General features: G+C 38.7%; 1 protein-coding gene across 2 annotated transcripts in view; it reads right to left on the minus strand.

Moving 5' to 3' along the window:
- Positions 1 to 20599, minus strand: part of CSNK2A2 (casein kinase 2 alpha 2) — a 38871-nt gene that overhangs the window by 15072 nt on the left and 3200 nt on the right. For both annotated transcript variants that reach the window (XM_060083883.1, XM_060083882.1), the window contains exons 3-5: positions 13766 to 13867; positions 11302 to 11352; positions 1696 to 1755 (exon numbers count right to left, since the gene is read on the minus strand). In XM_060083883.1, the coding sequence (XP_059939866.1) occupies positions 1696 to 1755; positions 11302 to 11352; positions 13766 to 13867 (213 nt within the window). The remainder of the gene's footprint in view (positions 1 to 1695; positions 1756 to 11301; positions 11353 to 13765; positions 13868 to 20599) is intronic.

A 20599-nucleotide genomic window follows, 5' to 3' on the forward strand; every position in this document is an offset into this window, starting at 1 on the left:
GCGATGCTGTTACCTGATCTAAGGACAACTGCACTAGGTTATATATCTTACCTTTGGTGTGCTAGCTAACCACAAAATCTTAATACCTTACTTAAAAAAAATAACCAACTGTGAGATTTGGATTGCTGCTCTCATGGAGTGAATGCCTGGGATTTTCTGAGAAGCCCTAGGAAACAGACTAGCCTGACAGTTCATAGCACTGCAAACCTCTGCCCACCAAGGCCTTCCATTCTAGCCCGGAGGGGACATCAAGAAAGGTAGAAAGGTATCATAAACCAAGCTCGACTTTCTTCATCTTTCTCATCTTAATGACAAAGAAAGACCCATTCGCCATAAGAGTGAATCCACCACCTTGGCTCGAATGAAAGTAGTTTGTGTAAGTGCTTGTAAGAAAACACATTCACTTCACATAAAGCTAGTCCTTCAAATTCCCATTCCTTAAAGCCTAAGCCTTGATTTAACTTGTATTTTCTTCGAGCAGCTGTTCATAATCCCATCAAAACTCCATCTTGACAATTTTCTTCAATAATACCAATACCTTAGACACCTCTATATTCTTTTAGAGGTTCTTAAATTGAGACCCATCCATTCCACCCTATAACTTTAAGTAATGCTGTATGTATATTTTTACATGCGCTGGCAGCATGGGGCGTGGGGCGGGGTTCATAGCTTTCATTAGATTCTTAGTGATCCATGACCCTAAAAAAACACTGTATTCCATTTTACAAACCTTTTTAGAATTCTTTACTTAAGCGATTACCTAACCAAATTAAAAAAGATCATTCCTCTGTCAATCAATAACACTTGAAAATTTCAGTCTCCTAGAAGGTCCACCCATCACCTCTTCTTGCATGTTAAGGTTAACTAGCCGGGGCTAAACGGGTGGGTTATCTCATACAAGAACGGGACTATGAGAAATGGCAAGAAAAGGATGGCCGTAAAATGCCCACCATCCCTGTATGCATGTCCTTCCACGATGTGACTTCAATGCTCTGCCCATGAAAAGTACTTCTCCACCCTTTGATTCTAGGTTTGGCCACGTGACTTGCTTTGGCCAATAGGGCATTAGCAAACGTGACACAAGCAGAGGCTTGAAAAGTGCTTACATATATCGCAGTTTGCCCTCTCTTGCTCTTAGGACCTGATGAGACCACCATGGGAAGCAGCCCAGACCATCCTCTGGAGAATGAGACCTCAGCTATCCCAGCTGCCATCCCCAGATATGTGAATGAGGCCATCCTGGACCATTTTGCCCTAGTCAAGTTGACCCAGACCAAAAGACTCACTCAGCCAACCCACTGAATTATGGGAAATAACAAATCATTTTTAAAAAGTCACTAAGTTTGGGGTGATTTGTAATGTAATGAAAACTAGTAGTAAGTATTAATTAAGCAGCAAAAACAAAACAAAATGAAAAACAGTAAACAAAAAACCAAGGACCAACAAGTTATGTTCTAACCTCTGGTATAACGTCCCCAGTACCACTAACTTAGCCATTTTTCTCAGTTCCACTGAGGTTTCGATGTAAAGATTCCACAATGGAGGCCTCATTGTAAGTTAACCCCCCAGCCCAAACCAAAAAACACCATTAAATTCTCTGGGTATCAAGAAATATTCTTGAGGTCTCTGGGTCCTCTCGAAAACTTCTTTAATGAATAATCCTGAAATATTTCACCGTTTATGACTGTCACTTACTTTAAGTAGTTCATACATATAAAACCGGATATCAAAGTCTGTCAGGATCTGGTAGAGTTGCTGAAACAGATTTCAGAAAACATTAAGTTAATTTAGTCTTATTGCATCTTGTTATCCAAAGTTGGTCATTATTCTCTGTAAACTTAGTGCTTAAGTCACTGAAGAATCCCAGAACTTTTTACTACCTGATCTGGAACAAATGAGGGCAAAGACTAAAGACAAGGGTCTAACACTTTGGTCTTCAGAAGAAAAAACAGAAGGAATTCCAAGGGGAGAAGAAAAAAACCATTTACACCAACTTGGATCTTTTAAAAACCTGTGTGATGCTCCATGATTTCAACACCCACAATTACATTATTATGAAGTCCAAGTTGTCCAATTGTCCTCCTATTCGTACTGAACTTCAAACAAACGATCCCCACTGCAGCACCACAGTTTACTTTGGAGAACCAAGTTCCGAGCAGATAGCAGAATCTGAAAAACTTCATCAGCCCACATGGTAAAATGACGGCAAGACAGTCTGTTCATGAAACCCGAGGAAAAGGAACCCCTTTAGCACTTGGAGACGGCAAGAGACTTAAAAAAAAAAAAATCTATAACCTCCACTCCCTCAAAACCAATTCCAGGCTGGAAAAAAGAACACTTCATAGGCAAAAACTGATGGGAGCTAAAGACGTAAAATGTTTAGGGGGGGAAAAAAGGAGTGGTGGAGTGAGATGTTTAAAAAAAAGGAAGGAAGGAAGGGAAAAAGGGAGGGAGGGAGGGATGGACACCAGTTCTGAAAATGATTCCAGGCCTAAATGACATACCAATGTAAGTTTTCATAATTGGTAATCCAAAGACCCACTCACCGGGAGTTTTGTTTGTTTGTTTAATTTCAATTTCTAAGAGACGGAGTAGAATTTACACATCCAGGTTCATTTAAATCATCACAAACCCCCATCAGAAGCTATATGATTATTTTAGACAATCAATTCCAAGTAAATCTCTTTCCCCATCAGTCCAAGCAGCACCTTCTGTAAAATTAATCAGTACACCTTTATTAAACCTTTTTTGTTTCTCTCTTTACTGGAAGACTCAAGCCATGTAGGGAATCTCTCCAAGGGGCACAGAGCAGCATATACAACGTGTTTGTGTAAAAAAGGAGGGGAAACTAAAACTACACATGCATATTTGTATCTGCAAGAATGACTTTTCACTGTGTACCACTTTATATTTTGGATCCATGTAAACATACTACCTGTTCAAAAAAATTTTTTTACGAAAAACAACAGATTTACCAAGAATCGAATCCAACATTTTCGAACACCAGGACTTAGCCTCTTTCTCAAATTTCCCCTTTTAAGTAAGCGTAATTCTCCCTCCAGCTTAGTAAGAGTGTCTGATTTCACTCATGGCGCTGCAGAAAATGAACACATACTTTCCAGCATACTGGTGGTGGCCTGGAGCTGCTCCACTACTGAAGGCTGACCCTGCTTGGGACTGAACCACATTTAGGCCCAATGGCATGAACGTGCCACCACTTCTGCTCCCGAGAGACTCAACTGCATAACAGCTAAACACCCAAGTGTTTTGTTCTCCCCCAGCTCTGCATAGCAAGAAAGGCTTCTCAGCAGCACACTGACAGTCTGTATGTACAGACACAGGCCGAAGATAACATCTCTTCGGGTGCCAAATCAGCTCTTCCTCTGAGAGTTCAGGAGATCACTCCCAGAGACTGTGCCAAGTTGAACCTCAAGTCAATAAACAGACAATGAAAGTGAAAAGGGCATTTTCTAATAACCCTCAGAGGGCTAGAATATTTTATTTCCAGAAAACAAACATGGGCTATTTTATTATTTGGACCTTTATCCGCGGAAGGCTTTCCTCTCATACCATGCGGTATCTATCCCAAGCACCCATGCGAGTATTAAGGGATAAAAACAAATGTCCTCGGACTGCCAACACAGTATTTCTAGCTACTCTAACCAATATCAATTTTATGTGACACAAAAAACACTAGCTGACTATAGCGTTTAGGCCTAATACATTACAAAGTCTTGAGTGACAGGCTGATATTCACTTTCATTTTTCAGGAGCTCTGGGAAGGAGACCAAACTACACCTGTAACATTTTACCACCCAGGCCTGAAATTCAGGACTCAACAGAGTCCAGGGGGTAGCTTCCTCCAACTTTTGTAGCTCTTTCTCCACTGCAGCCCCCAGGAGTTCCCCACTCTGACCAAAGAAACCTGTCTTTGCCACCTCTGTTCTTCCCTCCCCCAAATCTAGAATGCCTGCCCCTCCCCCTTAGCTGGTAAAGTCATAACCATCCCATCTGGGTGCCACAGAGCCCATAGTGGTCTCTTCCTTCTCTGAACCCCCAGGCTATTCACTGTTCTCTGGGGCGCTCACAGGACACCGAGAGCAGCAGCACGCCTAGAGTTAATGTTCTGCACTCGGGTACCGGCGGTGACCCGAAGTTCTTAGGATACTTTCTCACTCTGCTGTGAACAACAAGAGGCTTCTTCACCTTGCCCACACGCCAAGAGCCCCAAGCCACCACCCCTGCGTATCGAGGCATATGCATGCTGGGGAGCAACGGATGCCACAGCTGCTGGCAGTCACCAATTTGGTGATTAAAGATCTCTGAACTTTCCCTCCCTCAGGCATGTCAAGGGTCCACCATACAACTGTCTGTGGACAGCAACTCTGTCTGTGGACAGCAACTCTGTCCTTGCACAGCAGAATAACATGTTTTATATAGCCCACACCACGTGTGGCAATTCTGTGCTTGTACACAGAAGGCAGTCAATAAATGTCTTTGACGATGGTCACTAGTCAATGGGACAAAATTAAAACTGTCTTCAAGAAACAGAAGTACTAAGATTCCATGACAAATTAGGAAGGGAAATTTCACAAGAAGCACACTTCTCCTCCATTCTTCTTCATCAGTTACGTGGAGAACATCCTTAACCAACCAACTGCAAAATGTTGTCAGGAAGTTAGTTTCTTTTATGTTTTCATAAAGTAAGTGACTTACCAAAAACAAAACAAGCCTATACTTCCTGGAAGATTACAAAGGTGCTGAGAAAGAAACTATTCACCAATCCTAGTTTGGTTCCAAAGCCTCAAACACATTGCCATTTCCCTAGAAGTCAGTTATACTCCAGGACTATTCCAAGGGCCCAAGGTAGAAATCTCCTGGGACTTTTAAGTAACCTCAGAAGGTCCGAGAAGAAGAATGGGAAAAATGCAATCTGACCAAGAGAATCAGTGCCTTCTTGGTCTAAAATCAACATCCAGAAAGGACTGGCCACAAGTGGGCCTCACTCACGCTGTCTACACAGATAGTTCTTCAGGCTCCAGTCGTGGTGCAGCTAGATTCCAAGGCCCCATCCCTAACGACTGTCATTCAGGAGGACTTCTCACTTCAAGAAGGTTCCCAGCCAGATGTGGGAATCACCAGCACAGCAAACTCTCATGCTGCACACACAGCTTGCATATTCCCTGCCATACACAGCTCGGTCTATGTCCAGAAACCAGTGGTCCCCAGGTAAGGAGAAGAAAAAGCAGGGGGAGTGCGAAATAAAGTAAAAGTGAAAGGTGCTGAATGCAGGAGGCACCCATTTTAGCACTGTTCACACATAACCCCAAGATCCAGAATGAAACCAAGGGCAACATTTTTAGAAACTTAAGGAAGCAGAAAAAATCATTAATCAAGAACATCAAAGTTACCACAAATCACCCGAAAATGTCTTACAAAGAAATGACAAAATAATGTCAGTGATCTATAATAAAAGTAAATTTTGTTCCCCCAATTAAGGAAACTTTATTTAGTCTGTGAATGCACCATCTCCACATTAGACCCTAACAGCATTAACAAGGCCTCAAGATAATCAGGTAGTCAAGGCCTAATTCTATGTGAATGATATGAAATTTTCTACAGATTAATATGGGTCTACCATCTTCTCAAGATGGAGCCCATTTGGGATGTCTTAAACATTTTTTAAATGCCCAAATGATACATATTTTACTTAAAATGTATACTTATTTTTATTGATACTTTTCCAAAGGCACAGAAAACTGAGAAGCATGTCTCAACAATAACTCTTTCTACCTTAAAACAGTACCTTAGCTTCCTTGAGACAATTTTGAGTTTGGGAGTTTTCTGTAACTATTCATTCCAACTTTTAGAAATTGGCTTTTCCTATTCATTTGCTTTCAAATTTTGTCTTTTGTTCTAAGTATCACCATGTATCTTTTATTATCACTTTGACATACACAAAGCGTAACTGATGATTTTAAGGAGAAACTGACCAAACCAGTACCACTACCACAAATAAAATATCAAGGGAAAAAATTATCAAGGCAATAGAAGGTCTGAACAAGATTTAAATTAACAAGCTTGATATAAAAAAATGACTGTGTACCAAAGCCACAAAGCAACCATCAACAAATTCCAAATAATCAACATTATACAGATCATGTTTTCTGGACCCAGTGCAATCAAATTAGGAACCAACTAAAAGAATCATTAAAAAAATAAATAAACAAAAAAATACCAAGTGGATCCTGAATGGACATTCCTAGGACAATAATTACTGGGAAACTTTTGAATATAAACTCTATACTATATATTAGATGGCATTATAATATAAATATTAAATTTCTTAAGTATACTAACAGTATTGTGGTTATACAGGAAAATGTCCTACGTAGTTCCAGTGATGGCATATTGAAAAGTGAAGTATCATGATGACTACAACTTACTTTAAGATGACTTCAACAAAAAGAAAGACAAAGAGGGGAGGGTGGGGAAGAGGTGAGAAATAACTACAAATGGCAAAATAATAACAGCTAGTAAATCTAGGTAATGTAAGGGTATTAACTGTGCTACCCTTTCCAATTTTCAGTAGATTTTAAATTTTTCAAAGTAAAAGATTTGGGAGAAAAACCCAAATCCACAAGTTTGGAATCTGTACTTGTAATTTGAAAACTATACAGAAGTGAGTTACATAACCATGGAATGTAGCTACAGTGGTGCTTGGGGTTGTACAGACTTAAAGCACACTTAACTACCAATTAAGAAAGACAGAAACAAATCAAATGAGCTGACTTCAACTCAAGAAGTTAACAGGAAAAAACAGTGAAAACCCAAGAAAGAAAATAATTAAGGAAGAAAGAAGAAAAGTTGGAACAAAATAATTAAGACAGGAGCAGAAACAGAATGAAATAGAAAACTTAATATAAATTCTCTGAGCACAAAACCAAAAGGCAATTCTCTGAAAGCATTAATAAGAGATCTCTAGCAACACTGATTTTAAAAAAAAGAGAGAATAGAGAGTAAAGGTACAAATAATATTACAAGTGTAAAGGAAAGCATAATTACAGACATAATAAGTTTTTAAGTCCTAAGAGAATTCTATTAACAGCTTTATGTGAATATAATTTAAAGTAGACAACTTTAGAAATAATTATCCAAATAGACTCAGGAAGAGATAGAAAACCAGGATAAAACTTTAACCAACAGTATGTTTTAAAAAGGAAAATGTAGTTCAAAGTCTCCCCTCCCCACCTCAAAAGATACCTACTACCCAGACTATCCCTATTTTATATAAACTTTCAGAGAACAGAAAGGAAAAGCTATCTAACTTATGTTATGAAGTTAGTATAACCTTGATACCAAAATCAGAAAGACTCTACCATAAAAAGAAATTATAGATCAAAATTTATTATCAATTGTATCAATAAAAAATACTGAAAAGAACAGGCTGTGTCACTGTTGATTCACCCCTGATATTTAAACCAGGGACAAACCTTCTCTGGATGATACCTTAAAACCAGTTATTAATACACTTAACAGTAACATTTAAAAAATAAATAAAAACATCTTTTCCTAATAAGATGGACACAGAACAAAATAATAAGCCTGAAGGACACTGGACACTAAATCAACTGATTTCCCCACTTTTGGTCTGTCATACTATCTGGAAAAAAAAGTAATTTTCCTGTTATGATTTGCTCTTCCAAAACACACATCTACTACCTGATATTTAAGATATTTTAAGTTGACTAAAATGGCATCGTTTGAACATTCAAAGGGGACCTAAGTTTAATAACATGGCAGAACCAACCCATCCTACCTCTGTTTCTTCCCAAAGCTCCTCTAAAATAACTGTAAGACAGACTTCCCTGGTGGTCCAGTGGTTAAGAATCTGCCTTCCAATGCAGGGGAGGCAGGTTTGTTCTCTGGTTGGGGAACTAAGATCCCACATGCCAAGGGCAACTACGCCCACGTGCCGCAACTACTGAGCCCGTGTGCCACAACAGAGAGAAGCCCAGGCGCTGCAACGAAAGATCCTGCACGCCACAACTAAGACCCGACGCAGCCAAATAAATAAATAAATAAATATTAAAAAAGAAAAAAGTAAGAGGAACAGGGGGGATTTACTCACAATGCTAAGAGAATGGAAGAGACAACAAACTTTGAAGCTATAAAACAGATGTCCAGTTGACTTAGCAGACCAAAAAAGCTGAGAATTCTCCCAACATTCTGCCAGCAGAGGGGGCCCAGTAGCAAACACTTCACAATGAAAAACTACAGAAAGGCTCAGGAATTGGTGACCCCAGGTCTCACTGAAAAAGGGCAAAGAGATTGAGCTGAAAACAGGAAAATGAGTTTAAAAACACGACACTGAAAAGGAGGAATTAAGTGAAAGTCCACATGGCACTCCCTATAGCTCTCCTCAACTTGAGGCTACTAGGGATGCCGGCAGCCAGGCTTGCACTCTTGAGACAGGAGCTGACAATCAGTAGTCAGTAATTTCATTACTCTACAGAGGGAGCAGACATTCAAAAACTGTGACATTTCAGACAACTGCAGCAGAGACAAAACCCAAAAACACCCCCCAAAAAGGAATTTGGAAGGAAAACAGAAAAAGACATGAAGAAGAAAACATAATGGGAAAAAACCCCCACATATCTCAGTGAGAAAATAGAAGATATTACATAAAACATAAAAGAACAGAATACTATTTTTAAAATTCTGAGAAGAAAATAGAGTGCCAATAATATGAAGTCTAACATTCGAATGAGTTCTAGAAAGTGAGAACAAAGAAGAAAGGGAAAAAAATAAAAGAACATTAAAAATATTTTTTCAAAATGGAAGGACATGGGTTTCTATACTGAAAAAGCCCAGTAAGTCCCCAGAACAAAGGATGAAAAGCAACCTGTATGAAAGCACATCACTGTGAAATTTCAGAGACTGAGAATAAAGAGAAAATACTAAAAGCTTTCAGAAGAAAAAAAAACAAAAAACCCAGATTACATATAAGATGAAACCAGAATGGCTTCAGTGCTAATAGTGGTAACAATCTCTTCAAAATTCTGAGGAAATTATTAATTACAACCTAGAATTCTATATCACAGCAAATGTATTAATTGGGAGGATAAAATAAAGATGTTTTCAGATATGCAAGCCTCAAAAAACATCAACTTCCCATGACCCTTTTAAAGGAAGCTCCTAGAGAATATATGCCATCAAAACATCCTCTTTGTAAGAAGTAAGATTTCTCTAGGAATTAAAAACTGATCCTCTGTATGTTATTAAATCAACAGAACAGCTGTCAATTTAAGAAACACAAAAATACTGAAGTGAGGGACTTCCCTGGTGGCGCAGTGTTTAAGAATCCACCTGCTAATACAGGGGACACGGGTTCCCGCCCTGGTCCAGGAAGATCTCACATGCTGCGAAGCAACTAAGCCCATGCGCCACAACTTCTGAGCCTGCATTCTAGAGCCTGTGAGCCACAACTACTGAGCCCACGTGCCACAACTACTGAAGCCTGTGCACCTAGAGCCCGTGCTCCGCAGCAAGAGAAGCCACTGCAATGAGAAACCCACGTGCCGCAATGAAGAGTAGTCCCCGCTTGCCGCAACTGGAGAGAAAAGCCCGCGCGCAGCAACGAAGACCAAACGCAGCCAAAAATAAATAAATAAATAAATAATTTAAAAAAATACTGAAGTGAAATTTTTACATCTGTGGCTAGATAACTGGTAAAAATTCATTAAGGAAGCAGAAGCACTGAAACCTGAGGGATTTCACTATGAAGTTCCATTAAGACCAGCTTTTAAACTTTTGCATTAGGAAAATGTTTGGTTTCATTAAAGCCTATTTCTTAAGAAACACATTCCCAATCATGTACATCTTGATAAACCTCAGTTGTTCATAGCAAAAGTGTGATCAGTTACGTGTATCAGCACAGTACACTCTACCAGCTAAGCACTGCTCTGCTAGTTAATGAAAAAATTACATCCCACTTTTTAGAGTTCACCTTTAAGGAGTCACATCAACAAGGAAACTTGTTACAAGTGGGAAAAGCCATCCAATTGTCCCTCCATATTTGAGGATTCAACCAACTGCAGATTGAAAAAAAAAAAAATTCCAGAAAGTTGAATTTGCTGTGCTCCATCAACTATTTACATACCATTTACATATTAGGTATTACAAGTAGTCTAGAGATGATTTAAAGTATACAGGATGACGTGCATACGTTACATGCAAATACTATGCCACTTTTATTGATATATAAGGGACTTGAGCGTCCTTGGGTTTTGGTATTCCTGGGGCTCCTAGAACCAATCACCAATCCCCTATGGATACCAAGGGACGACTGCACTGAATATAAAACTTGCTTATTGTTTTATAAGTCATAATATCCACTTTTGCTTATTTTCACTAATTATTTTAGAGCGATTACCAAAGAAAAAGTAAATGTGAGGACAAGATTCTTTTATTTTCACCCAAAAGCATCACTCCCCATAGCATCAACTTTCAACTGCTGATTTGGTTTTGTCCTAACTTCCATCAAAACGAAATCACAAGCCTTTCAAACACTGACAGAGAATTATATTCACCTAAAAGTTCTCTAAATGCCCCTAAAAATCAACACCACTATTTGTTTTTATATTGGTTTCCATATTATGGTCTACCATGTCCAGTATGCCTGGCTTCTTATCAGAAGGTTGCAGTGTTTGAACAAAAATAAAAACAAATTCACCAAAAACCAGCTTAAAACCACGCTTTTGGAACACTTTAAAGTCTAAATTAACATGCCTTATAAACATAAGAAATGTAAATAACCCAAAATAGGGCTTTTCTAAAGCACCGTGACTCTGTCATCTGCTTTGTACACAGTGTGCATGAATACACTTGCCACCTGACAGCTTGAATCCAAGGTACTATACTGAATTGTTTTCCACACAAGTCCTGTATCCATTTATCACTTCCTATCAGTAATATAACATTTGTACGAAAATTAAAGTTAACACCTACCTAAAACTATGTTGTCTACAACAGGAGCGTTATAAATGAGGCATTAACTTAGACCCAGCCCAGCAGCTCTCCCCAGAGTAAGCATGGCAAAGAGTGATGAGTAATTTCACCTGTGCAAGAACCTAACCACTTTCTGCATTCTGTAGTAATGCTTTAAGGAATCCAATGTTATTTCCTGCTCTCACCAATGACCTTTCCCAGCCCCCTTGTGTTCTAGAGTATCAAGACTGCTTATCGCCACCTCCCCAATCCCCATTAACCCCATGCCAGAAAGAAAAAGTATATACGCACCTTAAAATCTGTATTATTGATATATTCAAATACCAAAGCTGGTGTCTTTGACTGCAAGAGAGAATATTAATGCTTTGTAAGTTTCAAACAATAAATGTAATTTGCTTCTGTTGTACTGGCCCACCCCCAAACCCCACTTAAATGAAAGAGATTCACTCATCAGGGAGAGCCTATTAAGAAAGAATCCTCTTGAAATTTTAAGTTTGGAATTTGCTTCAAAACAACTGGGGATGGTGGTTGTTGGGAAGTGGGTGGGGTATAGAGGAAACAAAGTTGGCCACAAGCTGATTAACGTGAGCTGAAGTTGGGTGATGTGTGCAGGGAGGTTCATTACACTATTCATTTTATTTTGTAAATGGTTGCAAAATTTCATAATAAAGGTTTTGTTTTTGTTTTTTAAGAAGAGTTGTATTCTCTGACCAACCTGTCAGTGGGCCTGGCACATTATGTGAAGATTTATACTCTGCAGTGTTCCAGGTTGCCAACTACAAAAGGAGTGTTACGTTTTCATCTTGGGTTAATGAGCCAGATGCATTTTACACAACTATCATAGGTCTTGGGAATTTATTACTCGTCTTTTTAGGATCCAGAAAAGTCTATAATTATCAGTAAGGTAGAATGTGAAATTATTGCCTTGGCTAGGGACAATTAGAGAATGTCTCACTTTACAAAGATATGTTTCCCCTACAAATCATATAAAATCAAGTACTTTTGAGTACTGTAATCTTTAATGCAATGAGTACAAAATGTTCAATATTTCCTTGTGTAAATATAGATGTTCAAAAGTCACGTCTACCTAAGTAAGGTAAAATAATGCTAACTGGCAGTAACAAGCTTTCAAAATTGAGAGAAAAGCAGGGGCTTAAAGGGTTATAGGAAGAAATAAAATCATCTTGGAAATCTTTACGGCTGTGAAGTTTTGCTCAAGGAAGCAAGTAAACGTTACCTAGGAAATAGGCCGCAGTGCATGCATGCAAGTCTTTGAGCAAGCAGCAGACCCGGTGCAAGGACTCCTCACTGGCCCAACGTTGAAAGTTTCAACAAGACCACCGGATCTCTCTATGGGCTGGGAGCAAGCCTGTCCCCCTACAAGTTAGGGGATGAGGGTTCCCTATTGGTTTTCGTTCACCTTGATTTACTTGCGTTACATATCATGTAAAACACATACGTGCTTTAAGTTAACAAATTACAAAAATAGTAAGACAGGAATCATTAAGTTCTGTTAACTTAAAAAAAAAAAAAGCAAAATGAAGATGCTCTAAGTATAAAACTACATACTGGCCCACACTGCAGGCCATTTTCAAGGATTATGTAGTCCAGAGTTAGTGAATGTAAAATCAATCTGAGCTGATAAGGTTGGGATACATTTTTAATGCCTCAGATAGAATCCAGCATACAATCATCCTTCTCAATCTTTTCAGGGTCCAAAAGGAAAAACTTTTCTTTTTTTCAATTCAATGATACTGTGTAATCTTGGCAAATTACTTAACCTCTGCAGACTTCAGTTTTCTTACCTATACAATGTAACAATGTGGACAACAGTGTTACCCGCCCCAATGAACTGTTGTGGGGATTAAACGACATGATACTGTTAAACACTTACAACAGTGCCTGGCACACAGTAAGCATTCAACGCATGTTAGCTACATTTTTATGAGGATGTCTTTAGCAGACAGAAGCAAAGACCTACTTCTTAAAAAGCTATCATGGGAGAACCGGGAAATATTCGAGGTAGAACAGGTAAAGAACAGAAATTGAATGGGAAGCTTGGCTAATCATAAACACTTAAGGTTACGTTACTCCCAAGGGGGAGAGAAAACAAAATTAAACAGCACATCTAAAACAGCTAAAAATTAAGCATTTTAACAAAAATATTTAAATTGCATCTGCATATACAAGGTGAGCCCCGATGGTGGATGCTGAATTAAAGACCAGTATGAGAAACAGCAAGACAGTGACCTCAAGGGGTCTGTGCGGCTATGATCTGTTCAGCTCTCTATGGCAAGTGTCCACATGGAGACACTTCCTATTTCCTTCTATGAACCCAGATTTTCAAATGTCAGGCTTACTCAAGTGAGGTAAAATAATGTTAATTGGCAGTAATAAGCTTTCAAAGTTGGGAGAAAAGCAGGGCCATAAGGAAATATTCAGCAAACATTTGTGGGCCAAATCAAAATAATGAGGTAATAAACCTGGGACAGGGATTTTTTTCTACCTAAACTTTTAGGTTCCATAAAAGTGGTGGTGGCTATTTTATCATTGGGCCACCATGATTTTTTCTGGTTTTCAAAATCAGTTAGTAGTAAAGACAAACACAATCATTCCCACTATATTATAGTGATGTTTTCCATTATTTTCAGGTTTTGTGACTTGACATACACACATACACACACACACACACACACACACACACACACACACACAAACACACACACACTCTCTCCCGCAACCACCAGGCACCTACCACAGGGTCCTTCACAGTGTCAATCAGCTTAATGATATTTGTTCCACCACGAAGGTTCTCCAGAATCTTAACCTCTCGTTTTATCTTCTTTTTCTTCACTGGCTTAAATACACAAGAGCAATCAGAAGTAAGACTCCTTTTGAAGTTAATAAATAAAACTTTAAAACAATGTTTATATCAAATGGATATTGTACTGTCTTGCACACTGTGTTATGCTAAAGGGCATATCTAAATTAGAAAAAAAAAAAAGAAAAGAAAGAAAGAGATAAAATGGGCCTGCTCATAAGAATCAAATAATTCATGGACTCATATAGCTTATGTGTCAAATCTTTAAGTAGTTACATTTAGGGCACGTAAAATTTTGAATACCCATGTCATACTTTAAAAATAAAATGCTTACTAGATAACTGCCAAATGGAAAATGTTATAGCTCTGAACAGCTGTCTATCATGCACTCACAAATGGAAAAACTGAAACAAAATGGTGAGACACCTGCTCTTCCAACGGGGTGCATGTAATTTTGTCTTCTAGGAGCGAAGACCAGTTCACCGACATCAAGTTACAAACTTGTTTCCCAGCTGCTGGCTCCCATGTCCTGTCTCCACTCCCATTTCCTTAATATCTAGAATCTGAAATCAGTTCAGAGCTAGTAAAACTTCCCAAGAGATCCCATTCCTAAAGAAAGAGATGATGGGTCAGCAAAGGAGAAAACTGACCTCTGACACAGCAGTGACTGAAAACTCCCACTACCTACTAACCTTTCAGTCTGCTGGATAGAAAAATCAAAAACCTTAATCAGAAATACTAGCATTATACATGTTATTTCTTGTCTTATATGGGCTAAAGAGTTTGAAGAAGAATAAAAGTAGTTATGGAAAAATAAGCATTATCATAATCAATCATGCTTTATAAAGTACTTATAAAGTACTTCAACAGTGACTGGCATATAGGAAGCAGTCAATAAATGTTAGCTTTACTATTTTCAAAGTTTTAGTTAGTAATAAATCATATTTCATGTTCACAAAATTCCTATGCAGTAGACGCAGGCAAGTTGAACTATTTGCCCAAGGTCGCACAGCTAGTTCTAAAAAGTGGGGGCAGGATTCTAATCTAGACAATCTGACTGTAGGCCTCACTCTTAGCCACTGCGCTTTCATTTCCCAAGTGTGGCTATGGAAGAAACATAACTGAGGAAAAGGAGTATTCCACCCCTGAGACACTGTTATAAAAGCACAGGCAAAGAGAGTCCAATGGATTAGCCATGAAACAAGACTGAAAAAGCCTGTGTGTATGTGGTGCTGGTGGGATGGGGGGAGATGTAATATACACACATGCCAGAGAAACCTCTTGTTGGTCTCCAAGCTACAGCTTTGAACACACAACAAAACAGAGATTATGAAATACAGAACACCTGCATCACCTGTAAGAGGGTGCTCAATTGAGAGACTGGAATCTGGCTGCAACCTTCCAAGCCAGCTGCCACAACCATGTCCACTCCACTTTGTCAGGGTTTTCAGAATAGATCTGGCTACTGTGGTTCTTCCCCACGTCCACTTAGGAATTTTACTCCTTACTTCCTTTTTTCATAATTATAGAGCTCAATACTTTGGGAAAATGAAGCACTTGAATATGAAGTACAACTTGGTCAGGAAACAGCCAGAGAAGGATATACTACGAAATAAGTAGCCTATAAGCTTCAAAAATGTCAATCTCATGAAACACACAGAATGAACAACTATTCCAGTTTAAAAAGATATGACAACTGAATATAACACATGGTCTGGGATTTTCCTTTGCTATAAGGAACATTATAAGGACAACTGGCAAATGAGATTGAGAGCTGTAGATTAACAGCACTGCATCAATGTTAATTTCTGATTTTTGATCATGGCATTGTGGGTTATGTAAGCAATTGTTCTTGTTTTTAGGAAACAGAGGAAATTAGGGATGACTGCGATTTCCTCTCAGGCACTTAAGACATGTAAAAGAAATATAATTATTTATATGCACACACATACACATCTATGTGTGTGTGTATATATATATATATATATACACACACACGTGTGTATATATATGAAAGAGTGAGAGAGAAGGATAAAACAAATGTCAATATTTGAGAAATCTGGGTGAGAGATACGGCAATTTTTGCAATTTTTCTGTAAGTCTGAAATTTTGTTAGTAAGTTAAAAGAAAAATAAAAGCTGGTTATCATATCTAAACATTTAGCCGATACCAGTATATTCAATGTAAGAAAATTCTAGAGTCAATAGTCTAGAATTCTAGAGTCACTATTGGAAAGCAGTTACACATCTGTGGGAGTGGCAACAGAGGGAGAAAAACACAACGGCCAGAAGAAGCCTGTGTTCACCAAAATCCCTCTTCTCCCTCTAACAGTGAATGAGTACAGGGGTAACCCATTAAATAAGTTGCTCCTACGACAATGCCCCATATAAAGCCTTGTTTTGTTCTCCCGTTATTCAGGAACAGATCAGGCAGGCACCCAGTTCCTGGACAACCCAGTTAAGATGAACATATTTTTCATTATGTCTAAAGGTAACCTATAGAGTACGTGAAGCATACTTTGTTGCCCAATTGTCACCTGTCCAATAACTTCCCAAACTAGAGACTGGGGACAGCAGGACAATTCTGAAGTGGCACAATGGAGTCACACTGCAGCTGGAGTTCTCACATACTGACAAAAGACCAAGAGACTGTAAGAAAAAGGAGAGTGATGTACAGCTCAGGACACTTCCCTCCAAAGCAGGGGCACCAGGTCTCTACAGGACCCAGGCTACGGGTAACTCCCTTTAGCCTCAAGCTCACTCCTCTGAACCTAAGAGATGCTCCAGAAACTGAAAAACCCATGAGCTCTTAGGCAGTGAAAGCAAAGATTTAAATTCTATAAAAAGAATTGAAAAGTTAGGATTTATAAGGGAGGATCCTTGCATCCGAAGGAAAAGAGACCATGAATTTTTATAGAAGTAAGGATGCTCTGACCCTCTAGCCCACTGTCTGCATTCATTCACCGTCACTAAAGTGGAGAATACATTTCCATCACAATCTCATCATTTCACATTTCATCCTGCATGCTAGAAAAAGCCTCTGTCTCACCTAAGGTTCATTTATTCCAACTCAGAGAATATCTGGTTCTAACTGAATCAGTTTAGCTGTTTAACAAAACAAAAAAATTCAAACTCAAAGTCTAGTAGATAAAATGGCAAAAAAGCTACTAAAAAAGAAATTAAAGTATTAAATCAAGTTTCAATAATAAATTAATTTTGGCACACACCTAGAGAGAATATTTAAAGGGGAAAAACTCATTTAAAATGTTCTGTGCATGAGCTCTGAAAAGAAAGAAAAACAGATTTTTTTCAGAAGGTTTCTGCTCACAGGCGAAGACTCCCAGCTATTCAGGAGAACCTTGTTCAATGTAATCCAAGAGTAAGGTCCTTTTTCTCCTTCCCTATTCACCAACATTAAACATTTTAAAACAAAAGACTAATTTAGTACTGGCTGCTTAGAAAGACAAAAGTTGATAAGGCCAGTAATCTGTCCTATCTACTCACAGCAGATTTTTAAGAAGCCAGATCTGAGAATGATTTCAATTACTAGCGTTTAATTGTGACTGAATTTGCAAAGTAATGTCTACCAAAGGCATAAGAATTATGACCTCAATAAATGCCAGCAAATGTTAATAGGCAAAGTCCCATTTTAATTTCTTTCCAAGCATAACTGAACTGATAAATTCAAGGGAGGCAGGAATATAGCTCAGAACTTTCAAATCTGGTATTACTTTTATTCCACTATCAAAGCAACAACTGCCCCACTAAGATTAATTTCATCACCTGCAATAAACAATTACAATGAACAATGGTTGTCAGGAATGTAGGATAGAGTAGAAAGAAAGCTCAGTCTGGATGATGGCTTTTATTTTATTACCCTGGTAGCATCTCTAAAATCCATTACGACTGACCTAAATATAAACATTATCTGAGCAGTGTTTATTTCTTCACAGCAAATTTGCCCCTAATCTTTCAACTCTCGTCTTCTCAATTACATTATCAACGTCTTGAACTGTTTATTCTAGATTAAAAAAATTTTTTTATTTAAAAATGTGAGGCACATAGCAGGCCTTTTGAATCTCATGGAGAGGATGGTACAGTCCTTTCTACTACTGGTTCTGCTCTCTGAGCAAGTGATCAGGATGAGACTTGGAAGAACTGTATGGGTTAAAAAAGTATAAAAACACTGGTTCTTGTGGTATCAAACAAGAAAGGAAAGTAACATTTCACTTACACATTAAATATGATGCTGTGGATACAAACCAGAGAACCCAAGTCTGGGTCCCTATAGCTCTCTGGGCTTTCATCTATCCCACACTTCAACCAGCAACCCTCTGATGTCAAATATTTCCCTTCAGAAGAATAACTCCAAAAATCATTGGAAACAAATTAATTCCATTTGACTTCCAGTGAGTGTTTGGCCATCTTTCCAGTACAGTTCAGAACATCCAGCAAATGTCCTACTTGTGCCCCTCACATCTACCAAGACTCCATGGGAGGGACCAAAGGTCATGAACCTAGTGCTTCTGCCCCCCACCAGCCATGGGACCCCGAGCAAACTGCAGGTTCCCCTGGGTCTGTAAAAAAAGAGGCTGGGTTCTAATAATATCCGTGCTCCCCTATCCTGTGACTCTGTTTCACAGGTTAACCACACTCTCAATGTCTGACCCCACAACCACAATATTAGAAACAGCACCGACTAGTTCACAATTTTTAATATTTGTATTTTTAAAAAATATTTATTCATTTATTTATTTGGCTGTGCCGGGTCTTAGTCACAGCACGCGGGATCTTTGTTGCTGTATGCAGGATCTAGTTCCCTGACCAGGGATCGAACCCAGACCCCTGCATTGGGATCGCAGAGTCTTAGCCACTGGACCACCAGGGAAGTCCCCAAATTTTTATTTTTAATACTTTAATAATAACTCTTTTAAACACTTTTTATACCATGAGGTGTGTATAGAAACTAGAAATCACCAAAATATTTAGATAAATTAGTATCAATGTCTTGTTTCAGAACAATGATGTCTTGGCACACTTGCCTAATAAAGTAAATGGAGGGTTAAAAACCTAGCAGCTGATGAAGTAGAAATAAATGAGAAAGCACAGAGCAAACATCATTTTGATATAACCTAAACAGCCACCAGCCCACTATGAAGTAACTAAAAAAATCCGTAATCAACAGTCATCTCATCCTTTTTTTTTTTTTTTTTTTTTGTGGTACATGGGCCTCCCACTATTGTGGCCTCTCCCGTTGTGGAGCACAGGCTCCGGACGCACAGGCTCAGCGGCCATGGCTCATGGGCCCAGCCGCTCCGCAGCATGTGGGATCTTTCCGGACCGGGGCACGAACCCGTGTCCCCTGCATCGGCAGGCGGACTCTCAACCACTGCGCCACCAGGGAAGCCTCATCCTTCTTTTAACACTACCTCCTGCAAGTACAAAAATTTAAATATACCTACAAACAAGTAGGCTAAACCTGATGAAAAAATAAACTTGTATTACCACCATTCTTTGTTTGAAGCTTGATAATTAATTTCTGGGGGGAAAAAATTGAAAGCCAAGCTCTTTGTATAAAATAAGACTACAAATAGGAAACCTAATATGAGGATTTCCAGTCCTTGCAGCATGGGTCCAAAAGCCTGCACATTTGTTTTTTAAAAACTGGTATTGCTCTTAACTTCTACTTAGAAAATAGCAGTTGAATTTGAAGGATCCCAAGAACTCTAAGAAGAGATGAAATCCATACATAGGCGATACTCACAAAGTGCTAAAAGTTGTCCAAAATGGCCAAATGTTTTTATTTCTGTCTATACCTTCCTAAGAGGTACTACAAAGGAACTGAAAAGTTGACTTTTCAAAATCAAGATGAAACCTCAGGCACAAAAGTGTTTTTCTGCCCTGCTATATTAACGCTTACCATCCACCCTCCCCCCACCTCGGCCTTTTCTCCTCAAAACAATTTCTGTCAAAAAAAAGATATAACCTCCCTATTGATTGGAAAGTTTTCTTTGAAGATTTCCAACTCAGGATCTCACTTCAGCATAGTCAGAAACATTTTGCTCACCAATTTCTAAATTCCTAAAACCTCTTAACAGCCCTAATATCTTTTGATCACAAAAATATTGAGAAATCTACTGATGTAAATTAAATGATATAAAATCCCTCTGTGGTCATTCATCATCCAACCATTGTCATATATTGAAAAGGACTGGATGGAATGTTCGCCAAAAAAGCAGGCAGCCCCTGTCCTCAAGGAATGTACCCTCTGTCTCAGTCACAATGTGCACATCAATAAATAATTCCTTCCTGAAGTTGAAGTACAGTACGCCTAGATGAAGAGGAAGCTTTTTCTGGATTCCTTCAAATTATGAGCAACTGGCACTCTGTTAAGGAACTAATTTCCTGTGGCCAAGCACCACAACAGTAGGTATTAGTCATAACTTTGACTTATCTGAATAGGGGCACTTTACTGAGTAAAGACCCTATTCTTTTTAAAAAACAATACTTTTAATCTACTTAATTCAGCCTGTCAGAACAAGAAAACTCGACAATACCATTAGTAGTTTCTTACCCCATCCTTCAGACAGAACAAAATCTGGACAGAAATGTCACAGGGCTTTGAAAAACAGAAAGTGAGTGTAGTTTTCACCAGTGGAAACAAGGTGGTTCAGGCTGCACTCTGAGAAGAACTTGTGTGGAAAAGATACAAGAAACAACACTTCATCAAGGGGGCATCAAGAGCATCAAGGGGGCCTCCCAAGTCTTA

Source organism: Mesoplodon densirostris, chromosome 19 (genome assembly GCF_025265405.1).
Source record: "Mesoplodon densirostris isolate mMesDen1 chromosome 19, mMesDen1 primary haplotype, whole genome shotgun sequence".
Classification (NCBI taxonomy): domain Eukaryota; kingdom Metazoa; phylum Chordata; class Mammalia; order Artiodactyla; family Ziphiidae; genus Mesoplodon; species Mesoplodon densirostris.